Here is a 23,634-nt window from a genome sequence, read left to right on the forward strand (position 1 = left end):
GCATCCCCATGGGGTCAGGGCACAGCTTGCTGCTGGCTGGGTGCGCCATGAGGCGGGTGGTGACGGCCCCGGGGTCCCACTCGTCCCACCAGCCCCCACCCCAGTCCCTCGCTCCCCACCAGAGCTGCCCCTGCCCCGACTCCTGTGCCCCCCGGCCCAGTTCCTCTGCGATGTCTCGGGCTGCGTGGCCGTGGCCGTGGCCTGTGATGGGCAGCAGGACTGCCCGGATGGATCTGACGAGGCGCACTGCAGTGAGACCCCCAGGACCCCCGTGCCCCCACACAGCCCGGGGCTGCTGAGCCCCAGCTCAACACAAGGGTCTGTCCCACAGGAGCCCCCCCGGCCTCCAGCAGCCCCCCGGCCCCCCTGGCCTGGCCCAGCAGTCCGTCGCCCACCTGCTCCCCCAAGCAGTTCTCCTGCGGCACCGGTGAGTGCCTGGCGCTGGAGAAGCGCTGCGATCTGCACCGCGACTGCGCCGACAGCTCCGACGAGAGCGGCTGCGGTGAGTGGGGGGAGAGGGTGGGGATGGGGGGCAGGGAATGAGAGGGGAGGGATGGGATGGGGGCGAGGGGATGCGGAGGGATGGGGATGGAGGTGAGATTGGGATGGGGACCACAATAGCATGGGGTAGGGATAGGAGTAGGATGGGATGGGATAGAGTTTGGGATGGGGATGGAGAGGAGATGAGATGAGATTGCCATGGGGTGGGGATGGGGATGGGATGGGATGGGATGGGATGGGATGGGATGGGATGGGGATAAGGATTAGGATGAGGATGGGGATCCAGATGGAGATGAAATTGGGATGGGAAGCAGTATGAGATGGGATAGGGATAGGATAGAGTTTGTGATGGGGATGGAATGATGTGAGTGGATGGTATGGGCACGGAAATGAGGACGGGAATGGAAAGTGATGGGAGTGGCATGGAGAGGGGATGGGAATAGGGTTGGGATAGGATAGGTGGGGATGGAGACATTAATAGTGAAGGGAATTGAATAGAGAAGGGATGAAGCTGGGGATGGGAATGCAGGTGGGATGAGGATGGGGATGGTGACAAGAGTGCAGAAGGGATGAGGGACAGGGATGGGAATAGGGATGTGGAGAGGGAAGGGGATCCCTAATCACCAAGTATCCCATGTTGGCAAGCTCCAGCCCTCTGCCCTGGGGGGAAAGCTAGGGGACAGGTGTTGGGAGTGCCGGGTGGCACCAGGGCTGGGGGCACCAAGAGGGGCAGAGCAGAGACCCCATCCCCATGGGCCTTTCCCAGGGGGACAAGCTGTGGGCATGGGGAGGCCCCAGGGCAGCCCTCACCCCACTCCATCCCTCCCAGCCGACTGCATCCTGTCCCCATGGGGCGGCTGGAGCCAGTGCAGCCGCTCCTGTGGGCTGGGGGTGACGTCTCGGCAGCGGGTCCTGCTGCGGGGTGCCCTGCCCGGGGGCACCTGCCACACCCCCCGTCTTGACACCCGCTCCTGCTTCCTGCGTGCCTGCCCAGGTAGTGGCCCTGGGCCCCACACCGCAGTGGGGTCTGTGGTGGGGTGGTTGGAGGGGGGTTGGCATCGTGGCAGGGTATGGCACAATGGTGGCGGTGGGGCACAGTGACAGCACAGTGACAGGGCACTGTGGTGATGGGGGGGGGGGGCTGGGACTGGGACATGGTGAGGGGGCAGGATAATGGAGAATGGTGACAGCGTGTGGCAGTGGGATATGGTGACAGGACAGGGCGGTGGGGCATGGTGGCATGGCACAGCGGCACAGCACAATGGCTGGCACGTCCCTGCTCATCAGTCCCATGGGCACGGCCATCCCTGCAACTGGAATGGGGGGGGGGATGTAGGGTCCCCAGCCTGCACCAGAACAGCATGGCCAGGCTGGGAGGGGGCAGGGCCAAGCAGAGCCACGTGGGCAGGGGACTGAGGGTGCCCACACTGCCCCCGTTCCACTGCCCCCCAGTGCCGGGCGCCTGGGCAGCCTGGGGTGCGTGGTCCTCCTGTGATGCCGAGTGCGGGGGGGGCACACGGAGCCGCACCCGGAGCTGCACCGACCCCCCACCCAAGAATGGTGGCCAGCCCTGTGCCGGGGGGGCCCTGCAGAGCCAGCCCTGCAACCTGCAGCCCTGCGGGGACACCCGAGGTACGGCGGGGATTCTGGGGTGGAGACATGGAGGGGTGGGCGCGATGGGGACACGGCGCCGTGGGGACACCTGTGGCACAAGGTGACGCGGGGAAGCATCCTGCCCCTTAGCAGCTCGGCTCTGCTCCCACAGCGTGCGGCCCGGGGATGGTGCTGGTGCAGGAGGGGGACTGCACGCAGGGCCTGGTGCCACCCTGTCCCCAAGTCTGCGGGGACCTGAGTGCCACCAGCATCTGCCGGAGCCCCTGCCAGGAGGGTGAGTGACAGCGCCGGGCGCAGCGTGGGGCAGGGCCGGGTGCTGTGTCGGTGCACCGGCGCTGACGCCGTGCTGCCGGGCAGGATGCCGCTGCCCGCCGGGGCTCTTCCTGCAGGGGAGCAGCTGCGTCAATGCCAGCCAGTGCCACTGCCAGCAGGGCGGGCAGCGCCGGCTGCCCGGGCAGGTCTTCCTACGGGACGGCTGCAGCCGGTGGTGAGCGGTGATGCCGTGTCCCCCTGCCCTGCCCGCAGCCCGGGAGCCCCACTCACGTCTCGTGGTCCCCGTGGCTGAACCCCGCTCCTGTTCCCAGCGTGTGCCAGGACGGGGTGGTGACATGCGAGGACACGGCCTGCGCCATCGCCTGCGCCTGGTCTGCGTGGTCGCCGTGGACGCTCTGTGACCGCAGCTGCGGTGTGGGCATGCAGGAGAGGTTCAGGTGTGGGTCTGGGGGAGGGGACCTGGCTGTGCGGAGCTGGGGTGGGGATGTGGGGCAACGCAGTGCTGTCCCCACAGGTCCCCATCCAACCCCACGGCAGCCAACGGTGGTGCCCCGTGTGATGGGGACACCCGGGAGGTGCGTGAGTGCCACACGCCCTGTGCCACCGGTACGTGCACGCCACCACCCTGGGGACAGGACGTTTGCTGCCCCCTCCCCTCCCCCTGCCCTGGGGGTCCCTGCTCCAGCACCATGTGTCCATCTGTCCCAGCTGAGCCAAGCAGAGGTTGGAGCACATGGACACCGTGGTCCCCGTGTTCCCGGAGCTGCTTCCACCACGTGGACCGGCGCGGCCGGCGGCACCGCTTCCGGCACTGCGAGGGGATGGGGATGGAGAGCGCCTGCCCGGGGCTGGGGGTGCAGGAGGAGCCCTGTGACACTGCTCCCTGCCCGGGTGGGTGCTACTGGGGGGCCGGGGGGGCACAACCCACCACTGAGACACTGTTATAGGGATTTCTGGGGTGTGAGATGAGGGTGTGGCTCAAGGTAGAGTGGGTGCCCACGGAGCAGTGGGTGCCCACGGAGAGGTGGTGCCCATGGGGAGGTGGAGTCCCACCCATCTCCCCGCAGTGGCAGGTGTCTGGATGCCCTGGTCCTCCTGGTCCGAGTGCTCTGCTCCCTGCGATGTTGGCGTGCGGACGCGCAGCCGAACCTGCACCCCCCCGGCTTTCGGTGGTGCAGAGTGCACGGGACCCCATCTCCAGACCCGTGACTGCAACACCCATCCCTGCGGAGGTGAGTGCCACGTGGGGCATGGCATTGCAGCGGCAGTGCTGACCCCAGCCCTGCGCCCGCTCTCCCCTGCAGCACAGTGCCCTGGCACCATGCGGTACCGCACGGCGGAGGAGTGCCAGAGCAGTGGGGAGCAATGCCCGCGGATCTGCCAGGACCTGGGTGCTGGTGTGGCATGCACGGCACGGTGCCAGCCTGGCTGCCACTGCCCCGCTGGGCTCCTGCTGCAGAACGGGACCTGCGTGCCCCCCAGCCACTGCCTCTGCCACCACCGTGGCCATCTGTACCACCCCGGTGACACCACGGCGCTCGATACCTGCAACAACTGGTATGGGGGCACCGGGGATGGGGCACGGGGAGTTCCCCCCACCTTCACCCCTTGCTTACCGCCCCTTCCCACAGCACCTGTGTGTCCGGGCGGATGGTGTGTGGCACGGAAACCTGCCCAGGTAACTCCGAGCAGCAGATGCAGGGATGGGGGGTCCCAGTGCCTCCTGGCACCAGGGGGGTGGGGGGGGGGTGCAGTGAGTCCCCGTGCCTCACCAGCGCCCTGCACCTGGAGCAACTGGACGGCCTGGAGCACCTGCAGCCACAGCTGCGATGTGGGGATGAGGCGGAGGTACCGGGTGCCCATGATGCCCCCCCTGGCCGGGGGGGGTCCACCTTGCCAGGGACCAAGCATGGAGGTGGAGTTCTGCAGCCTGCAGCCCTGCCGTGGTGAGCGGCCCCCACCCCAGGGACCCTGGGGAGGGGTAGATGTCCTTAGAGGGGGTGCTGCTGGGTGGGTGTCCCGGGAGAGAGTGTCACTGGGTAGGTGTCATGGGGTGGGTATCCCTGGGGGGGGCATGGGGTGAGGGCCACGGGGTGGGTGTCCTTAGGGCAGGTGCCGAGGGGTGAGTGCCACAGGCCGTCCTGAGGGGAGTTTCCACAGGTGGGTGTCTTTTGGGGCGGGCGCCCATGGGGTGGGTGCCCATGGGGTGGGTGTCCCTGGGGAGGATGCCCTCTGGATGGCTGTCTGTGGGATGGGGGTGCCCATGGGGTGGGTATCATGGGGGGGGTTCCTGGGGGTGACTGCAGGGCCAGGCAGCATCCAAAACCCCTCTGTGCGCACAGCAGCCTTGGCACCATGGGGCCCGTGGTCGGGGTGCTCAGTGCCCTGCGGGGGTGGCTACAGGAACCGCTCACGGGATGGTCCCCCCCTGCACAGCCTCGAGTTCAGCACCTGCAACCCCACACCTTGCCCCGGTGAGCCCCCGACCATCCGTGTGTCCATCCCTCCGTCCATCGCCACGTCCCTCTGTCCATCCATCCCTCTGTCTGCCTCCTCCAGCAGCCTCTGTCCCCCCCCCCCCGTGGTTCTCACCCCCCTCTGTGCCATCCCCAGGCTGTCCCAGTGCCCCACGCGCACGGTGGGGGCTCAGAGCCATTTCCACCCACCCCATAATTCCCCCCGTCAGGGTCACCCCAGCTGTCCCAGGACAGGCTGCGTACCAATGCCACCTGGCACGGTGACCCAGCTGGGGGTGCTCAGTTGTGCTCCCTCCCCAGGCAAGGAGCCGGGGGTCTGCCCCCCCGGCAAGCGGTGGCAGGCGTGTGCCCAGGGCCCAGCATCGTGCGCGGAGCTGAGCGTGGCCCCCCCAGCTGATGGGGGCTGCCACCCCGGCTGCTACTGTCCCCCAGGGGCACTGCTGCTGGTGAGCAGGGGGGAGGGCGTGGGATGGGAGGGGGGGGGGGCTCTGTGCAGGCACCCCCAAACAGTGCCGTGTCCCCACAGAACAATGAGTGCGTGGCCGAGGCAGCGTGTCCCTGTGCCGTGGATGGCGTGCTCTATCTGCCGGGGGACGTCGTGCCACAGGGCTGCCACAGCTGGTCAGTGCCCACCCTGGGGGGGGGTCTGGATGCTGCTGCCCACCCCCGCCACCAACCACTGCTTTCTGTCCTCAGCTCCTGCATCTCCGGTCGGGTCACCAACTGCTCTCAGGAGGACTGCAGTGACGGTGAGGGTGGGGTGCAGGGATAGGACCCACCCCGGCCCTGGGGGTCCCCTCCTGCTGCCCCTCATGGCCCCCAGTGGCTGTGGCTGAGTTGTGGCAATAGGAACAGGGGTCGCACTCTTTGCCCAGGGACCTGGCCCTAAAGGGAGGGATGGATTTACCCCCAGATGGACCAAAATGGCCCAAAAGTGAAGAGGCAGAGGGATGTGCCTCAGAGGAGAGCGATGTGCTCCAAAATGGATTGGTGTGATTGGGGGACCTGCTCTAACACAGAAGAGATTTGCCCTGAAAAGGAGAGGTTTACCCAAAAAGGCAGAAACTGACCCCAAATGTGGGAGACCTGCCCCCAGCGGGGAAGGTCTGCCCCAGAAATAATGAATCTGCCCTAAAACAAAGGGACCTGCCCCGACACTTGCTCCCAGTCACCCCATCCATCCCCATGCCAACGCTGCGGGTGAGCTCGTGCTCACACCCCATGCCCCGGGCAGTGGATGGGCCCCAGACCCCCTGGACCCCCTGGACCCCCTGGAGCGAGTGCTCGGCCTCCTGCGGGCCGGGCCACCAGCGCCGGTACCGCTTCTGCTCTGCGCGTCCCGGGCTGCCCTGCACAGAACCACAGCCCCAGGAGCGTCCCTGCAGCCGGCAGCCCTGCCACCGTGAGTGCCCGGAGCTGGGACCGGGGTCAGAGGTGGTGGGCACAGGGACGGGGGTTGGTGGGGATGGGGACGGGGGTAGGTGGGGGGGTCCTGTGCTGATGTCCCATCCCCCCACAGCTCCCGACTGCGCTGCGCTGCCGGGATCAGCGTTCAGCCGCTGCGGGCCCCCCTGTCCCCGCTCCTGCGACGACATCTCGGTGAGCGGTGCCCCTCCGTGGTCCCCATCCCCTCGCCGCGTCGCCGGTGCTCAGCGGGGCCGTGTCCCCGTGGCAGCACTGCACGTGGCACTGCCAGCCCGGCTGTTACTGCACTAACGGCACGCTGCTGGACGCGGCGGGCACGGCGTGCGTGGCCCCGGGGAACTGCACCTGCCTGGATGCACGCAGCGGGCAGCGGCACCGGCCCGGGCAGAGCGTGCCACGCGGCGACGGCTGCAACAACTGGTGAGTGGGGATGGGATGGGGGCATAGGGCACCATCCCCATTGCCACCCCATCCCCATCCCCGCCCCTCGCTTCTCTCTGCCCGCAGCACCTGCGCCCAGGGGAGGCTGCTGTGCACTGGGCTGCCCTGCCCCGGTGAGTGCAGGGGTCCCCACGGAGGGGACGCGGTGTCACCGTGCAAAGGGACGCTGCCAACGACCCCCACCCCATCCCCAGTGCCCGGCGCCTGGTGCGAGTGGTCCCCGTGGACGCCGTGCTCGAGGAGCTGCGGGGACGAGGCTGCCACGCGGCACCGCATCTGCTCCTGCCCTGCGCCGCAGCAGGGGGGGCCGGGCTGCCCCGGGGGGCAAGAGGGGCACGGGGACACCGGGATGCAGCTGCAGCGCCAGGAGTGCCCCTCCGTGCCCCCCTGCCCTGGTGGGTGCAGGGCGGGGGCTCTGGGGGTGCTATGCTGTGGGTGTTCTGTGCTCGGTGCCCACCATCAGTGCCATTCCGGGGGTATCCCATACTCGGTGCCATACTGGGGCTGCCCCGTGTCGGTGCCCGGAAGTTCTATGGTGGGGGGGGCCACGCTGGGGGTACCCCACGCTCAGTGCCCATGAGTGCCATTCTGGGGGTGCTGGAGTGCTGAGGCGGGGATCTGGGGGACCATGCTGGGGGTGGTGCCCCGTGCTCAGTGCCCACCTCTCTCCCCTCACAGAGGACGGGGCCTGGGGGCCCTGGGGGCCCTGGTCGGGCTGTGGGGGCTGTGGGGGGCAGGCGGTGCGCACCCGCTCCTGCTCCAGCCCCCCTGCCCGCTTCGGGGGGCTGCCCTGTGCCGGGGAGGCGCGCCAGAGCCGGGCCTGCCCATGGGCCACCAGCACCTGCCCAGGTGAGGCTGCGGGGTCCCGGGGTCACAATCCCCTCCCCCACCGCGGCCGTGCCCCCCCCCCCGCCCCCTTCCCATCCCTCCCAGCGCACTGCTGCTCCCCGCAGAGTGTGGTGGCGGTCTGGTGGCCTTCGCCTGTGGCAAGCCGTGTCCCCACTCGTGCGAGGACCTGCGGGAGGACACCGCCTGCGTGGCCACCCCACGCTGCCTGCCCGCCTGCGCCTGTCCCCACGGGCAGCTGCTGCAGGACGGCGTCTGCGTGAGCCCAGAGCGCTGCCGCTGCGCGTGGGGTGCGTGCTGGGGACACACGGGGTGGAAGGGATGGGGTACAGGGTGCAAATCCGGGGTACAGGGGGAAATGGGAGTGTGGGGGGGGGGGTACAGAGCGCTATGAGGTGGAGGGGCTGCAGTGTCGGTTGCAATGATGGAGATGGGGTATGGCATGCAGGGATGGCGCGTGGCGTCGTGGGATGGCAGGGATGGGGTGCACGGTGTCGTGGGGTGGCGGGAATGGGGTGCGTGGTGTCATGGGGTGGTGGGAATGGGGTGTGTGGTGTCATGGGGTGGCGGGAATGGGGTGCAGGCTGCAAGGAGATGGTTGGCATTGCACGCAGCTTGCATGGTGCTGTGGGATGGCAGGGGTGGATGCAGCATAGTGTGGATGTGGGGTGCTGTGGGGTGGCATGCGTGAGGTGCAGGATACGATGGGGCTGTGGGGGTGGGGTGCCGCATGTGATAGGGTTGCAAGGATGGTGCACGAGGTGTTGCAAAGTGATCGGGGTGCGGGATGCGATGGGATGGCAGGGTTGGGATGCGGGGTGCTGCGAGGATGGGATGCGCCGTGCAGTGCCGTGACGGGAACGGGGCTGTGCCATGACAAGAGCAGGACACGGGGGGTGGGGAGGGGGGGAAGGATGCCGTCCCACATCATGTGATGTGTGCCTGTATCCCCCAAACAGGACCCCCCGAGAATGGGAGCGCATGGGAGCAGGACGGGGCTGACCCCGTGCAGGAGCTGCAGCCTGGAGAGACCTTGCAGAGACGCTGCCAGAACTGGTGAGCACCTCCATCCCCACACCCAGACCCAACGTGGGACCCCGTGGGCCCCCCTCACCCTGCCCCCTGCCCCCCAGCACGTGTGAGGCCGGCGCACTGCGGTGCCATGCAGAGCCCGGGTGCCGTGCGGATGGGGGCTGGAGCCCCTGGGGGCCGTGGTCCCCCTGCTCCCCCGGCTGCCATGCTGGCACCCAGCTCGCCTCCCGCCAGTGCAGCAATCCCGCACCCCAACTTGGGGGCCGGGGCTGCCCCGGGCACAGCCAGCGCCAGAGACCCTGCCCCGCCACTGAGGGCTGCCCAGGTGGGGGCTGCGGGGCGGCCGGGGGGGGCATGGAGGGCATGGGGAGTGTGGGGGGGCATGGAGTAGGTTGGGTAGATGGGGGGCATGGCATGCATGGGGTGTCTGGGGTGGCAAGGGATGGCGCAGGGTACATGGGGGGCAGAGGGTACGTGGGGTGCAGAGCATTCGTGGTATGGGTGGGGTAGAAGGGGGGGCACTGCGTGGGATGGATGGGGTGCCATGGGGGAGTACGGGATGGGAGTAATGCATGGCATAGGGCGGTGTGTGTGGGGGGGATCCCTGCAGAGCACCCTGTGCCATGATGCAGCTCAGTGTGGTGCCATGCAGTGCCATGCTGGTGCCACCACTGGCACAGCCCCAGCACCGCGTGGGTCGGGGTCCCGTGTCACCCCCATGCCCCTTCCCCTGTCCCGTAGAGGAGGAGCCGTGGGGGGAGTGGTCCCCGTGGGGGCCCTGCAGTGTCTCCTGTGGTGGGGGGGAGCAGCTCCGCCATCGGGACTGCCCCCACCCGGGGGGGTGCCCGGGGTTGGCCCTGCAGAGCACGACCTGCAACATCCACGTGTGTCGGGGTGAGTGCTGCACCCCATCAGGGGCATGGGGGGCATAGGGTGGGGTCCTCGGGGCAGCATGGGGGGCACAGGGTGGCACCGGGGGGATGGAGGGACATGGGGTGGCACAGGGTGGGCAGGGTGACATCAGCTGGCACAGATTGGATGGAGTGACGTGGATGGCACGGAGTCCTTGGGGTGGCACAGGTTAGGTGGAGTGGCATGAGGGGGGTGGTGGGACATGGAGTGGCATGGGGTGCAGGGTGGCACAGAGCAGCAGGGAGTGGCTGGAAGGATTCGGGGCGCGTGGGGTGGGGTGGGGTCCTCGGGGTGGGTAGGATTGGATAGGTCGGTGCCTGCTGGGTGGGGGATGCGGTGGATGGAGTGGCATGGCACCCACAAGATGTCATGGGCTGGCACCTGCAAACCGTGCCCCTGGGGACAGGGAGCTGCATGGGGGTCCAGACCCTCCAGGACCCCCCCCCCCCCCGGGTCCGGCCCGCTCTCAGCCCCCTCCCCCCACAGAAGCGGGCTGCCCACCGGGACGGCAGTACCGCGAGTGCCAGCGGGGCGAGGGCTGTCCCCACAGCTGTGCCCACCTCTCCGGCCGCGTGGCCTGCTTCCCCGGGGGGTGCCAGGAGGGCTGCCACTGCCCCACGGGCACCCTGCTGCACCGCGGCCGCTGCCTGCAGGTGAGCGCCCACACCCGCGCACCCATGGGTGCAGCCCCCTCCTTGCACACAGCCTGGCAGCGGGGTCTATGCTCGCTCCCCCTGCACCGAGGTGGGGGGGGGGGGGGGAAGAGGGAGAGGCGTGGGCACGGGGTGCTCCCTGCTCCCATGGGTGCCCCCTGACCCCACTGGTGCGCGGTGCAGGAGTGTCCCTGCGTGCTGACAGCCGAGGTCCTGCGGGAGCTCCAGAACAGCTCCGCCGATGCCATGGCAGCCCCCCTCCTGCTGGGCACCCAGGGCCCCCCCCTGGTGCCGGACCACGAGGTGCCGCCCGGCAGCACCATCCACTCCGCCTGCACCTCCTGGTGAGAGCCCGGCCCCCTCCCCACGCCCCCCACCCCCTAAATCCCCGCCCCGCGCCCCCGCTCCGCTCTCACCCCGTCCCCCCACCCCCCTCCCCACAGCACCTGCCTCCACGGCCGCCTCAACTGCTCGGTGTCCGCGTGTCCGCGGGACGGGGGCTTCTCACCCTGGGGCCCCTGGAGCAGCTGCTCCCTGAGCTGCGGGGGTCTGGGGGTGATGACACGTCGGAGGGGCTGCACCAGCCCCGAACCCGCCCGGGGGGGGCGGGACTGCGCCGGGCCGCGCTCCGACAGCAAGTACTGCCAAAGCCCCGAGTGCCCAGGTGCGTGGCGGCCCCGCACCCCACGCCGTGCCGCGGCTGTGGGACGCGGGGATGACGCCGCGTCCTCTGCTCCCCGCAGCCGTCCCCACGTCGGAGCCCGGCCCCGCTGTCCCAGGGGCCGAGGAAGAGGAGGGCTTCGGGCCGTGGTCCCCCTGGAGCCCCTGCTCCAAGACGTGCACGAGCCCCGAGCGCCCTGCCACCAAAACCCGCGAGCGCCCGTGCGCCGGGACGGCCGCCTGCAGCGGGGACAGCTTCCAGGAGCAGCCCTGCAACCTGCCCCTCTGCTCAGGTGGGGCCGACCCCCCCCCCCCGCCCCCCATCCCCCCCAGCCCCCCGCACGGGCTCTGCGGTGCGCAGGAGCTTCCACCCCCGTGTCCCCGCAGACGTCCCCCCGTGCCAAGGCGAGGAGTGCGCCGGCCTGAACTGCTCGTGGGCTCCGTGGGGACCGTGGGCCGAGTGCTCCCGCAGCTGCGGGGTGGGGCGGCAGCAGCGGCTGCGGGCGTACAGCCCCCCCGGAGCGGGCGGCCGATGGTGCCCGGGTATCCTCAGCGCCTTCGTGCAAAGCCGCTTCTGCAGCCTGCAGGCGTGCAAAGGTGGGGGGCGGCCGGGGGGGGGGGGCACCCCGGGGAGGCTTTGCTCGGCCCCGCGTGGGCAGCGGTGGGAGTGACGTCCGTCCCCCCGTGTCCCATCGGCGGCAGTGGACGGAGCCTGGTCGGCCTGGAGCCCCTGGTCCCGCTGCGACCGCACGTGCGGGGGGGGGCGAGCGGTGCGAACCCGGTCCTGCACCCGACCCCCCCCCAAGAACGGGGGACAGCGCTGCCCCGGAGAGAGGCATCAGCTGCGCCTCTGCAACGCCCAGCCCTGCGGTGGGGGGGGCTGGGAGGGGCGGGGGGGAAGGGGGATGGGGTGGGATGGGGGGGGAGATGGGAGAGGGGGATGGGGGTGGAGGTGGGATGAGGTGAGGATGGGGCTGAGGATGGGAATGGATATGGGGATGGGAATGGGGTGAAGATGGAGATGGGATGGGATGGGATGGGATGGGATGGGATGGGATGGGAATGGATATGAGGATGGGATGAGGAATGGATATGGGAATGGGATGGAAATGGGATGAGACGGGATGGGGATGGGGATGGGGATGGAGATGGGGATGGGATGGGATGGAATGGGAATGGATACGAGGATGGGATGAGAAATGGATGTGGGAATGGGATGGAAATGGGATGAGACGGGATGGGGATGGAGATGGGGATGGGATGGGATGGGATATGGGGATGAGAATGGAGTGAAGATGGGGATGGAGGTGGGGATGGGAATGAATGGGATGGGATGGGATGGGATGGGAATGGATACGGGGATGGGGTGAGAAATGGATATGGGAATGGGATGGAAATGGGATGAGACAGGGTGAAGATGGGATGGGGATGGGGATGGGGATGGGATGGGGATGGAGGTGGGGATGGGGATGGAGATGGAAGCAGAGATATGGACAGGAATGGGGATCAGGAGGGATGGGGATGAGGATGGAGTGGGACCTCAGTGCTGGTTCAGCTGTCTAGTGCCCCCTCCCAGGTGACAGTTGCCCCCCTGGCATGGCCCTGGTGTCCTGTGCCAACCGCTGCCCCCGGCACTGCGGGGACCTACAGGAGGGCATCGTCTGCGGGGAGGAGGAGCACTGTGAGCTTGGCTGCCGCTGCCCCAATGGTGAGTGCTCCTCCCCTGCTGTCCTCGCACCCCCGGGGGACAACGGCCTGGGAGATGCTGGGGGTTTGGGAGTGCCCTTGGTGGGTGTGGATGGCAGCAGGGCTGCGTGCCATGTGCATGCACTACAAACGCTCACGGTGCTGGGAATGCACTGCAGGAACACTTGGACTCAGAGCTGCACATGCACTACGGGCACTTGTGCACTGCAAACGTGCCCAGAACTGACAGCACTGCGGGCGTGCGTGCACTGCAGGGGCTCAGTGCAGGGACACGCACACGCACACACACTCACACACGCACACGCACACGCACACGGCTGTCCTGGTGACGCTGCCCTCCCGCAGGCACTCTGCAGCAGGACGGGGGCTGCGTGCCCCTCGCACACTGCGAGTGCACGGATGCGCAGGGCCACGGTTGGGTGCCGGGCAGCACACATCACGACGGCTGCAACAACTGCACGTGCCTGGAGGGCCGCCTGCGCTGCACCGACCGCCTCTGCCCAGCGCTGCACTGCCACTGGAGCCACTGGTCTCACTGGTCCCCGTGCAGCGTCACCTGCGGGGACGGCCAGCAGACGCGCTTCAGGTGGGGATGTGGCACTGCTGCTGCACGGCCGTGGCACCGTGGGCAGGGCTGAGGGTGCAAGGTGGCCCCGAGGACCTGTCAGCACCGTGTCCTCTGCTTTGTCCCTCAACAGGATGCCCACGTCGGGCTCGTGGGACGAGGAGTGCCAGGGGGAGCAGATGGAGACCCGGCACTGTGCCGCGGGGCACTGCCCACCCCTGTGTCCCCAGGGCAGCTGGGAGAGGCGGCTGGGGGACACGTGGCTGCAGGGGGAGTGCCAGCAATGGTCAGTGCCCCGTGGGGAGGGCAGGGGGTGGGCAGGGCTGCTCCTGCATTGCCTGCGACATGGGCGTCACCCACCCCACGGGTACGACCTACCTTATGGGCATCACCCATCCCATTAGCATCACCCACCCCGTGGCCACCACCTGCCCTATGGGCGTCTCCTCCCCCATAAGCATCATTTCCCTCTTGAGCATCCCCCACCCCACTGCCACCACCACCTGCCCCACGGGCACTGACCCTTTCTATCCCCTCCCACAGCACCTGCACACCAGAGGGCACCGTTTGTGAGGACACCGCCTGTGCCGGTGGGTGCCATGCAGCCCCAAACATCCCCACGGCTCTGGGGACACCACGGCCTGTGACATTCCACCTCTCCACCCCAGGGTCCGAGCACTGCACGTGGGGCACGTGGAGCCCCTGCTCCCGGAGCTGTGGCACCGGCCTGGCCTCCCGGGAGCGCTCCTGCCCCTGCCCGACCCCCAGCCCCCCTGGTGCCCTCTGCAACGCCAGCACCGGGGATGGAGCCAGCGTTCACCGGGAGGTGCAGGCCTGCTACCTGCACCCCTGCCCAGGTAGGGGATCAGCATGGGCGTGGGGCAGCGGGGCCATACCCACTCCTCACCCCGTGCCCCTCCACAGCTGAGTGCTCCTGGAGTGCCTGGAGCTCCTGGGGCCACTGCTCCTGCAGCTCCCCACTGCAGCACCGGCACCGGCAGCGGCACGGCCGCGGCCTCTGCGTGGGGCTGGACGTGGAGCTGCACACCTGCAACACCTCGGGCTGCTCCGGTGAGGACGGGGCTGGCGGGGGTCCTCCTGCCCCACCCAGCTCAGCACTGCCCACGTCCTGCCCATCCTGCGGGGTCCCTGCCCATCTTGGTGACACTTGGGGTGCCCCTGCCCATCCTGTGGGCCCCTGCCCTGGCTCTTGGTGTTCCCACGTGCTCACTGGGGTGTCCCTTCCTGTCACCATACACTCACTGCCCACCCCCTGCCCGTCCCACCGTGCGCTGGGATGTCCCAGCCCCAACCCCACACCTGTCCCCACAGAATCCAGCTGTGTGCCCCCCTTTGAGTTCCAGTCCTGCAGCCCCCCCTGTGCCCGACTCTGCTCCACGCTGCAGCACCCAGAGCTGTGCCCAGCCCACTCCCACTGCCTGCCCGGCTGCTTCTGCCCCCAGGCAAGGGGGACGGGGGGTGGGCTGGGGGCAGCTTGAAGGGCTCTGAAGCCATTTGGGGCGGGGGGGCTCAGAAAGAACCAAATGCCCATAGTGGGCACTGGAGACATATGGCTGAATGCCACTGATGGGGCTGCAGGGATGCCATGGGGACAACGCTGGGGGAGGACTGCAGGGACACTGAGGGGACACTGCAAGGACATTGTGGGGGATGCTGCAGGGGTGTGCTGGGGACACTGTGGGGATGCACCTGGTGCCCCTCCACATCCCTGTGTCCTGGCAGGGGCTCCTGGAGCAGCGTGGTGCCTGCGTGCCCCCCGAGCAGTGTGACTGCCTGCATGCCAATGGGTCGGGCAACGTGGTGACGCTGTCCCCAGGGGACATCATCGTGGTGGGATGCAAGGAGTGGTGAGCGGGGTTGCGCTGTGCCAGGGGGGTGTCCCCAACGGAGGGGTCACAGACAGTACCAGGAGCTCAGAGCTCAGAGCTGTCTGTTCCCCCACAGCGTGTGCCACGATGGAGCCCTGCAGTGCAGCAGTGAGGGCTGCCAGGGTGAGTGTCCCCCCCAGGTCCCGACCCCTCCCGCCCCACAGCTTCCATTGCGCCTGCAGTGCCATGTCCCCGTGCCCCATGACCTTCAATGTGTGGCAGCACCACATCCTCATGCCCCACACTTTCCATTCTGGCAGTGGCACATCCCCGTGCCCCAACCGTGGGACATCCCATTGGCTCCCACCCCCCAGCAGTTCCATGTCCCCACAGGGCTGCTCCCGCTGAGCCCCTGGTCGGAGTGGACGCCCTGCAGCACCTGCCTGCCCCTCTCCCCCTCCCACCCGGGGGTCGTCACACCCCACGTGTCGATGCAGCACCGCTATCGATCCTGCCTGGACCCGCAGAGCGGACAGCCCTGGTCCGGCGACGCGGCCGTGTGCTCAGCGGAGCTGCAGCAGCAGCGGCTCTGCCCGGACCCCGACATCTGCCAAGGTACCGCAGGGTGCAGGGGCGAGGGGACCCCTGTGTCCCCCCCTGGGTGACACCGGTACCCCACAGAGCTGTGCCTCTGGAGCCCCTGGGGGCCCTGGGGGCCCTGCCAGCAGCCCTGCAGCGGGAGCTTCCGCCTGCGGCACCGCCACCTCCAGCAGCCGGTGGGCAGCGGGCAGTGCCGGGGGGCACGCACACAGAGCGAGGGCTGCAACACCGCTGTGTGCCCAGGTAACCCCCCGTCCCTCTCCCCCCGGACCCCCACCCAGACTGGGGCCGACGCCAGGCTGCTGTATGCAGGGGAGGACTGCGAGGAGCAGGGAAGGGTATTCGCCTCCACCTGCGCCAATAGCTGCCCCCGCGCCTGCGCTGACCTCTGGCAGCACGTGGAGTGCGTGCAGGGGGGCTGCAAGCCAGGTATGGCCCCCTCCCCTCCCACCCAGTGCATGCTGCACCCCCTGCACCCTGTGCCCGCAGCACCACGGTGCCCAGCCCACCCCCTCCCCCCACGCAGGGTGTCGGTGCCCACAGGGACAGCTGCTGCAGGACGGGCTGTGCGTGCCCACGGCCCAGTGCCGCTGCGGGCTGAGCGGGGACAACGGCACCCGGGAGCTGTGGCCGGGACAGGAGGCCACCATCGAGTGCCACAACTGGTGGGTGCCGTGGGGCTCAGGGCGCGGGCAGGACCGTGCCGTGCCCACCACTGTGCCCCAGTGAGCGTGGGGCGTTGGGTGTTCGGCTCGGGCCCTGACCTCACACGGCCGCTCCGCAGCACCTGTGAGAACGGCACCGTGGTGTGCCCGGCGCTGCCGTGCCCGTCCTATGGGCCCTGGTCCTCCTGGAGCCCCTGCTCCAGCAGCTGTGGCAGCGGACGCACCTCCCGGCACCGCACCTGCGAGCCGAGAGCCGGCGGCGTGCCCTGCACTGCCAGCACCACGCGGGAGACGGCGGAGTGCAGCCCCCAGCCCTGCCCCGGTGAGCGCCGGGCATCGCCGCCACCACCGCCACCGCCACCGGCGCTGCACGGGGTTGGCACTGATCCCTGTCCCCTGTCCCCTGTCCCCTGCAGCCGGCTGCCAGCTGAGCCCCTGGTCCCCCTGGAGCCCCTGCAGCAGCAGCTGTGGAGGAGGCCGCTCGGAGCGGAGCCGGGAGCTGCTGGGGGGTGAGGAGGAGCCGTGCCCCTTCCCAGCGCTGCGGCAGCACCGCGTCTGCAACGCACACAACTGCACGCCGGGTAAGGGCTGCCCAAAGCGGGGAGCCTGGGAGTGGAAGGGATGGATATAGGGCTCACCGAAGGCTGCGTCCTCGCCTGCAGAGTGTCCCCGGGGTCAGGTGCACCGGGACTGTGCCAACGCCTGTCCTCACTCCTGTGCTGACCTGCGCCCGTGGACACGGTGCCTGGTGCAGCCCTGCCAGCCCGGCTGCGCCTGCCCGCACGGACAGGTGGGACTGCGGGGGGGGGCACGGGGCACGCTGGTGATGGGACAGCGGCCTCAGGGTCCCCGTCACCCACAGCTGCTGCAGGACGGTGCCTGCGTGCCCCCCGAGGAGTGCCGCTGCACGCTCGACCCCACCGTGCCCGGAGTGCTCAACCTGTCACGGGAGGAGCAAGAGCAGGAGCACGCAGCAGGCAGCCGCCTGCAGCACCGCTGCAACACCTGGTGCGTGCCCCCAGCCCCACTGCCTCACCCCACAGTGGTGGGGCGCTGGGTGGGCTCTGAGCCCCTCTCTGTCCGCAGCATCTGCATCCGCGGCACCTTCAACTGCTCTCGGGAGGAGTGTGATGGTGAGGACATCCCCCGTCCTCGTCCCCCGTGGCCACACTGTGGTCTCTGTGCCACGGCCAGGCCTTGCTCGCTCCCCCCGCAGTGGATTGCCTGTGGTCCCCGTGGTCGCCCTGGTCCCCCTGCTCGGTGACGTGTGGGATGGGTGAGCGGCTCTCCCATCGGCACCCGCTGCGGCAGCGCCTGTACGAGGGGGCCGAGTGCGTGGGGGCCCCCGTGCGCCGGACCCCCTGCCACCTCCCTGACTGCGGTGAGTGTCCCCAGCGTCCCCAGGTACGGCTGCGGTCCCACGGAGCTGCAAAGCAGAGCGTGGAGCGGGGCAGGGGTGATGGGGGGGTGGTGAGGGATGAGAGCACCTGTACGGGGGGGGGGGGTGTCCCCAACCACCACCAGCCCCACACACTCCGGTCCCCACACGCTGGGCCGCTGCATGGCTGGTGCTGGTGACGATCACACGCTGCTGTCAGCCTGCCCGGATGGGGAGCGCTGGCAGGGCCCCGGGGTGCCACCAGGCTGCGAGCAGAGCTGCCGGGACATCCTCGACGAGACCCCCCCCGGCTGCACCCCCACCCCAACCCCCGGCTGCACCTGTGAGTCCGGTCACTACCGCAACAGCAGCGGCCGCTGCGTGCCCGCTGCCCTCTGCGAGTGCCTGCACCAGGGGGAGCTCCACCAGGTGAGCAGAGCACAGCACCCAGGGGTGCCCCCCACCTCACCTGGGGGCGCCCCCCCACCTCACCCGCTGAGCTCTCTCCCCCCCAGCCCGGCAGCGAGTGGCAGGAGCAGTGCGTGAGGTGCCGCTGTGTGGATGGCAAGGCCAACTGCACCGATGGCTGCCCGCCGCTCTCCTGCCCCGAGGTACGACCCCACTGCCCCCACTGCCCTCCGCTGCCCCCTCCTTCCCACTGCTGCCCCCCTCCAAGGACAGGCAAAGGGAGCTGGGCTTGTGCAGCCTGGAGAAGAGAAGGCTGCGGGGTGACCTCACTGCAGCCTCCCAGTATTTGAAAGGGGATTATAAGCAGGAGGGGAATCGGCTTTTCACAAGGGTAGGCAGCGACAGGACAAGGGGAACGGTGTTACGCTCAAGGAGGGAAGGGTTAGATTGGATGTCAGGGGGAAGTTCTTCATAGAGAGGGTGGTGAGGTGCTGGAACAGGCTGCCCAGGGGGGCTGTGGGTGTTTCATCCCTCGAGGTGTTCAGGACCAGGTTGAATGGGGTCCTGGGCAACCTGGTGTAGTGCCAGATCCGGAGGTTGGTGGCCCTGCCCGCAGCAGGGGTAGAACTCGGTGATCCCTGGGGTCCTTTCCAACCCAAAGCATTCTATGGCACTGCATCCACAGGGCGAGGTGAAGGTGAGGGAGCCAGGACGCTGCTGTCCCGTCTGCAGGACGGAGTGGCCAGGTAAGGGCCCCATAGGGAACCCCCGCTCTCCCCCTGCTCCCGGGGACTGCCCCGAAGCCACCCATGCGGGTGTCACTGCCCCGTCCCCCCCCCCTTCCCCACAGAAGAGCCATCCTCCATGTGCCGGCGCTTCACCGAGCTGCGCAACATCACCAAGGGTCCCTGCTCACTGCCCAACGTGGAGGTCAGCTTCTGCAGCGGCCGCTGCCCGTCCCGCACCGCCGTCACCCCCGAGGTGGGTCCGTGGGCACCGGGTGCCCTCATTCCGTGGGGGGGGCACGGCACACACGGTGCCACGGTGCTGTGCCCACGCAGGAGCCGTACCTGCAGACGCTGTGCGAGTGCTGCAGTTACCGCCTGGACCCCCGCAGCCCCGTGCGCATCCTCAGCCTCCCCTGCGCGGGCGGCGCGGCCGAGCCCGTCGTGCTGCCCATCATCCGCAGCTGCGAGTGCAGCAGCTGCCAGGGTGAGTGGGGAGAAGGGCACCCCCCAGCCCCCGCTGCATCCCCAGCCTCACCTCACCCCCTGTCCGGCAGGTGGGGATTTCTCCAAGCGCTGATGCCCCGGAGGGAAGCTGTCCTGCTGCGTGCCACGGTGGTGGAGGACCCCGAGGCGTCCCCCTCCCCTCTCCTGTCCTGCAATAAAGACACAAGCTCTCGACTCAGCCATGCCTTGTTGGGAGCAAGGATGGGAAGGTGGCAGGGGACAGGTGGGGATGGAGATGGATGCAAGGTGAGGGTCTGGGGGGGCTCGAGGGGCTCGGGGTTACTGGGACAGGACCAGGAGAGAGCGACATGGCAGAGGTAATGCACTCACACAGTGACCAAGAGGGGGAGCAGAGCCAGGACCACACGGGGCCAGCTCAGAGCCCTGGCACCAGGTCTGGATGTTTCCCACACCCCATTGGGCTCCAGAATCCATGCAGTGCCCCCAGCATAATGGTGCCATGGCTGTGCCGTGGTGCCATGGCTGTGCCGTGGTGCCGTGCCGTGCCGCAGTGCCATGCTGTCACAGTGCCTTGCTGTCCCGCAGTGCCTTTCTCTCCTGCAATGCCTTGCGATCCCATGGCATCGTGCTGTGCCACCATGCCATGCTGAGCTGCAGAGCAGCAGAGCTTTGCCTGAGCCACAGCTGCTGCATGGACAAGGTGCAGGGAAGCTGCCCTGGGCTCAGCCCTGCAGGACCAGGGTGAGAGTGAGGATGAGAACAAGGACAAGGATGAGGATGGGAGTGAAGACAGGGACAAGAGTGAGGGTGGGGATGAGGATGTGGTGAAGGATGAAGAGGGTGAGAATGAGGATGAGGAGGATGAGGATGAAGATGAGGATGAGAGTGAGGGTGAGGATGAAAGCGAGGGAATTCCTGCGTGTCCTTCCCCTACGAAACATAACTCACTGCTCGTTAAGACGGTGCTGGTTGGACGGAACGGAACGGAGATGGGAACCAAAGGCAAAAACCCTCCACCAGATGTGAGTGCTGTGACGGGACGGGACCGGCTGTGCGTGGAGCTCACGAATTCTGAGCAGTTCCTTCACAGCACAGCGACTGTCGGGGGAACAAGGAGACGGACAGCACAGATCGTGCAGAGCTGAACACTGAAATGAGGGCAGCCGGGTGATGCTGCCGCTCACCTGGGCTGGGCTGGGCTGCACCAGGAATGGAAATGCAGGCGGGGGCATTCACACAGGAAACCGGTTGCAACTCCTGTCTGAATTGAAAGAGAAAGTCGGTCCTCCCTTCTGACTTTCTGAAACGGGGACCCGTGAATGTTTAAACCATCCCAAGAACCCCAAGCAGTGATCTCCAGCCCCAAGAACGGGGCTTTGCCCTCCCATGGGCTGTGCTCCTCCCGAGGACCCGACCCCTTTTCCACACTCCATAGATTTGCTTTTTCCATCTGAGTCGTCCCATGAGCTCCTCGCTCACCCACGTGGGTCTCTCTGCCTGATTTCTCACTCCTGGGGATGCATCGATCCCAAGCTTGGAGATCTGGTGCTTGAATATCGGCCGTCCCCCTCGGTGCCCCTCACCTTCCAGCACACCAACCCTGGGCTTACCTCCAGATAAGTCCTTCAGGAGGTGAAGTGGGCTCTCCTGATGTCCAGGGTTGCAGTTCTTATTGCCCTGATGCTTCCAAACTCCATCTCACGCCCACTGCACCCCAGGCTGCCCCCAACCTTCTCTCACCCCAACCATCCCTCCCGTGTCTGTCAGAGCAAGGTCCAGCAGCACCGCACCTCTCCCCGTGGGCTCCTCCACATCCCACGAGAGAAAGGGAACCTCCTGGGCGAGGCGAGCCTGGCGGTGTTGCTTTTCCAGTATCAGTCTGATGGAGGGACCCGTGACACAGCCCCCCACCTTAGCAGCCCCTTAATTCTCCCCCCACGAGCTCTCCACTCATCACTCACCCCGAGGTGAAGCTCGATTCCTTCCAGCCACTTTCTCACACGTCCCAGTGTCCCCGCGTCCCTGTGTCCCCCGTGTCATCATGTCCCCGCGACCCCACCCTCCGTGTCCCGGCCCCGCACTTCCCCGCACCGACCCCGGGGCCGCGGCTCCGCCCCGGGAGCTCCACGGCCGCCCCTCCCCGCCCAGAGGCGGTCCCCGTCCCGCGGAGCGCGGCGGTCCGTCGGGCGAACGGGAGCGGAGCGGAGCCGTCGGTGCCGGGAGCGGACGGGGAGCGGACAGAGGCGGCCGCGGCTCCGCGCCCATGGCGGACAGCTCGGGGTGCACGGCACGGGAGGAGGAGCGGCGGAAGAGCGGCTCCGACGGCCGCGAGATGAAGCGAAAGGAAAGAGACGCGAGAGCCGAGAGCGCCGGGACACGGGAAGGGGACGAGCGCGGGGACGGGGCGCGCGGGGGCAGAGGTGAGCGTGTCCACGGGCCGGACCCCACGGGGTACGGTCACACGCGGGCAGCCCTGAGCGGCTGGATCCGACCCACTGCTGCACAAAAGAGCCGGGGGATGGGGTCCCCAATCCCCTCAGTCCCCAAGGGATGGGGTCCCCCGTGCCCTCCGACAGGAGGCGTTCCCGCAGTGTCCTCCACTCACAACCGTGGACACCTCGAGGGACGGTGACCCCCTCTCTCTCTGGGGGGAAAAGCTGTCCCTAACGCCCACCCCGTGTCCCCTCGTCCCCGCAGGCGCCGGCGCCGCTGAGCGCCCGGAGCTGCGCATCGTGCTGCTGGGCCGGAGCGGCGCGGGGCGGAGTGCCACCGGCAACACGCTGCTGTCCCGGGAGCAGTTCGTGTCCCAGCTGTCGTCCCAGCCCGTCACCACCACGTGTACCGAGGGCGGGCGGGAGTGGGGCGAGTGGCGCGTGGCGGTCATGGACACCCCGGCCATTTTCGGGGGGTCGTCCTGGGACAAGAAGAAGTTGACTGAAGAGCGCAAGCGCTGCCTCGACTTCGCCGCCCGCAAACCCTGCGTGCTGCTGCTGGTGACCCAGCTGGGCCGCTACACGCGGGAGGACCGGGAGGTGCAGAAGGGCGTGAGGAAGGTGTTCGGGGACGCCACGGAGCACATGATGGTGGTGTTCACGCGGAGGGAAGACCTGGAGGACGACTCGCTGGACACCTACGTGAGGACGGCCGAGAACGGAGCGCTGAAGAAACTGGTGGATGCGTGCGGGGAGCAGTACTGCGCCGTGGGCAACAGAGAGCCCCGGCCGGAGCGGGACGTGCAGGCCGACGCGGTGCTGCGGAGGGCTCTGCACGTCGCCACGCGGCCGCACAGGGAGCCCCGCAGCATGAGCAATTTTCTGTGCTTCTGCAAGGGGGATTGAACACCGTGCGGGCGCTGAGGAGCTCTCCCGGCTCGGAGCTGCCCCATGAGCAGACCCGGTGCTGGCAAAGCCCTCGTCCGCTGCCCTGTGCCCCACTCGGGACATCGCCCCCACGGTGTCCTGGGCCACGAGCACCGCTGCGAGCCCTGAGGTCACCCCACGCTTTGGGCCTTTGCTGTCACCGTTGTAGAACATGGCTGTTCCACGCACGTGTGTGTCGTGTTGTGTCAGGGTGGGTCGGGAAGGGAGCTCGGCCCGGGTGTGGGGCGCGGTGGGGGCCGGCAGGGGGGGCACGGACCCCCAGGGCTGCACCACATAGATCTGCTCGAGGCACGGGGGGCACCGGGCGCACGGCTTGGAGTGACAGGGACCGGGCTCCATGGGTGGTGTCCAGGACGGGACGGGGGCCACGGGATGGTGTGGGGTGGGCGGCCCCGAGGGGGGGGTACAGGTGTCTGCCTCACACCCCGCCACTCCCTGGCACAGCCCTTCCCCCCACTGCTGCCAACGGGACCCGGGGAGTGGGAGCACATGGAGCTGCTGGAGCTGTGGCTCAACCTTTCCTCACTTCTCTCTCTGCCGTGTGAGTGAAGCAGGAGACATCTCCCTCACACCCGGCACCATCATTAACATCCGCCCGTTAATTCTGGTGAGTCTGGCAGGGGGAGATATGCATGGCTGCGGGACAGGATGGCGGTGGGGACCCCTCTGGGGGTCCCTTCGGTGCTCCGTCCCCTCACCCCATCACTGCTGCGGGACTGCAGGGGCCGGTGCTTTGCCTTCAACAACCGTGTGGCACCGTCTCGCTGTGCCACCAACGCTGCCCTGCAGCACTGTGCCAAACACGTGGCTGCTTTTCCCCGGAGTGGAGCTGCAGCCCCACACGGACCGCACATCTCAGTGTGAACACGACAGCGTGCAGGGTGAGCTCTGCTGTGCTGTGTCGTGGCTTTGTCCCCATCCCACTGCTGGTGGTGCGGCCAGGACGTGGTGGGGCACAGTGCCCATGGATGGGAGCGGCACCCACGAGGTGGGAACAGCACCCGCAGGACAGGAACTGCACCCATGGGTCGGGAGCAGCACCCATGGGAGGGGGACTGCGCCCACAGGAGGGGAC

The 23,634-nt window shown here is 68.4% G+C and overlaps 2 protein-coding genes across 2 annotated transcripts in view; both read left to right on the forward strand.

The window, feature by feature from the left end:
- The window catches only part of LOC136053900 (SCO-spondin), a 34,293-nt gene extending 14,930 nt beyond the window's left edge, over positions 1-19,363 (forward strand). The window contains exons 47-104 of the mRNA XM_065744862.1: positions 123-251; positions 332-502; positions 1,331-1,495; positions 1,954-2,133; positions 2,267-2,389; positions 2,473-2,602; positions 2,700-2,825; positions 2,903-2,994; positions 3,097-3,279; positions 3,456-3,620; positions 3,693-3,945; positions 4,020-4,066; positions 4,164-4,334; positions 4,734-4,862; positions 5,166-5,311; positions 5,392-5,486; positions 5,562-5,614; positions 6,100-6,267; positions 6,385-6,464; positions 6,541-6,710; positions 6,798-6,844; positions 6,926-7,126; positions 7,410-7,580; positions 7,685-7,867; positions 8,537-8,633; positions 8,711-8,934; positions 9,351-9,503; positions 10,008-10,174; positions 10,358-10,518; positions 10,618-10,838; positions 10,918-11,127; positions 11,222-11,431; positions 11,537-11,704; positions 12,411-12,542; positions 12,887-13,127; positions 13,240-13,392; positions 13,650-13,696; positions 13,775-13,963; positions 14,031-14,177; positions 14,439-14,569; positions 14,850-14,974; positions 15,072-15,118; positions 15,329-15,550; positions 15,617-15,778; positions 15,848-15,964; positions 16,062-16,200; positions 16,320-16,522; positions 16,617-16,781; positions 16,863-16,990; positions 17,063-17,208; positions 17,287-17,333; positions 17,417-17,581; positions 17,799-18,007; positions 18,094-18,189; positions 18,672-18,732; positions 18,837-18,967; positions 19,048-19,198; positions 19,269-19,363. Of these exons, the coding sequence (XP_065600934.1) occupies positions 123-251; positions 332-502; positions 1,331-1,495; positions 1,954-2,133; positions 2,267-2,389; positions 2,473-2,602; positions 2,700-2,825; positions 2,903-2,994; positions 3,097-3,279; positions 3,456-3,620; positions 3,693-3,945; positions 4,020-4,066; positions 4,164-4,334; positions 4,734-4,862; positions 5,166-5,311; positions 5,392-5,486; positions 5,562-5,614; positions 6,100-6,267; positions 6,385-6,464; positions 6,541-6,710; positions 6,798-6,844; positions 6,926-7,126; positions 7,410-7,580; positions 7,685-7,867; positions 8,537-8,633; positions 8,711-8,934; positions 9,351-9,503; positions 10,008-10,174; positions 10,358-10,518; positions 10,618-10,838; positions 10,918-11,127; positions 11,222-11,431; positions 11,537-11,704; positions 12,411-12,542; positions 12,887-13,127; positions 13,240-13,392; positions 13,650-13,696; positions 13,775-13,963; positions 14,031-14,177; positions 14,439-14,569; positions 14,850-14,974; positions 15,072-15,118; positions 15,329-15,550; positions 15,617-15,778; positions 15,848-15,964; positions 16,062-16,200; positions 16,320-16,522; positions 16,617-16,781; positions 16,863-16,990; positions 17,063-17,208; positions 17,287-17,333; positions 17,417-17,581; positions 17,799-18,007; positions 18,094-18,189; positions 18,672-18,732; positions 18,837-18,967; positions 19,048-19,198; positions 19,269-19,291 (8,366 nt within the window). The 3' untranslated portion in view covers positions 19,292-19,363. The remainder of the gene's footprint in view (positions 1-122; positions 252-331; positions 503-1,330; positions 1,496-1,953; positions 2,134-2,266; positions 2,390-2,472; positions 2,603-2,699; positions 2,826-2,902; positions 2,995-3,096; positions 3,280-3,455; positions 3,621-3,692; positions 3,946-4,019; positions 4,067-4,163; positions 4,335-4,733; positions 4,863-5,165; positions 5,312-5,391; positions 5,487-5,561; positions 5,615-6,099; positions 6,268-6,384; positions 6,465-6,540; positions 6,711-6,797; positions 6,845-6,925; positions 7,127-7,409; positions 7,581-7,684; positions 7,868-8,536; positions 8,634-8,710; positions 8,935-9,350; positions 9,504-10,007; positions 10,175-10,357; positions 10,519-10,617; positions 10,839-10,917; positions 11,128-11,221; positions 11,432-11,536; positions 11,705-12,410; positions 12,543-12,886; positions 13,128-13,239; positions 13,393-13,649; positions 13,697-13,774; positions 13,964-14,030; positions 14,178-14,438; positions 14,570-14,849; positions 14,975-15,071; positions 15,119-15,328; positions 15,551-15,616; positions 15,779-15,847; positions 15,965-16,061; positions 16,201-16,319; positions 16,523-16,616; positions 16,782-16,862; positions 16,991-17,062; positions 17,209-17,286; positions 17,334-17,416; positions 17,582-17,798; positions 18,008-18,093; positions 18,190-18,671; positions 18,733-18,836; positions 18,968-19,047; positions 19,199-19,268) is intronic.
- A 2,079-nt stretch (positions 19,364-21,442) lies between these two features.
- LOC136053866 (GTPase IMAP family member 1-like) lies at positions 21,443-22,517 on the forward strand. The gene is made up of 2 exons (XM_065744820.1): positions 21,443-21,630; positions 21,728-22,517. Exons 1-2 carry the CDS (start codon positions 21,443-21,445, stop codon positions 22,515-22,517), a joined length of 978 nt encoding a protein of 325 aa, XP_065600892.1.
- The last annotated feature ends 1,117 nt before the right edge of the window (positions 22,518-23,634 follow it).

This window comes from Cyrtonyx montezumae, unplaced genomic scaffold (assembly GCF_038088225.1).
Source record: "Cyrtonyx montezumae isolate F1298 unplaced genomic scaffold, pur_monq_1.0 scaffold_32, whole genome shotgun sequence".
NCBI classification, from domain to species: Eukaryota; Metazoa; Chordata; class Aves; order Galliformes; family Odontophoridae; genus Cyrtonyx; species Cyrtonyx montezumae.

Excerpts from the sequence above, each read along its gene's own strand:
- LOC136053866 (XM_065744820.1), top strand. The coding sequence starts at position 21,443 with ATGGCGGACAGCTCGGGGTGCACGGCACGGGAGGAGGAGCGGCGGAAG. Across the intron at positions 21,631-21,727 it reads CACGGGCCGGACCCCACGGG|GGATGGGGTCCCCCGTGCCC; the intron begins GTACGGTCACAC and ends TCAGTCCCCAAG.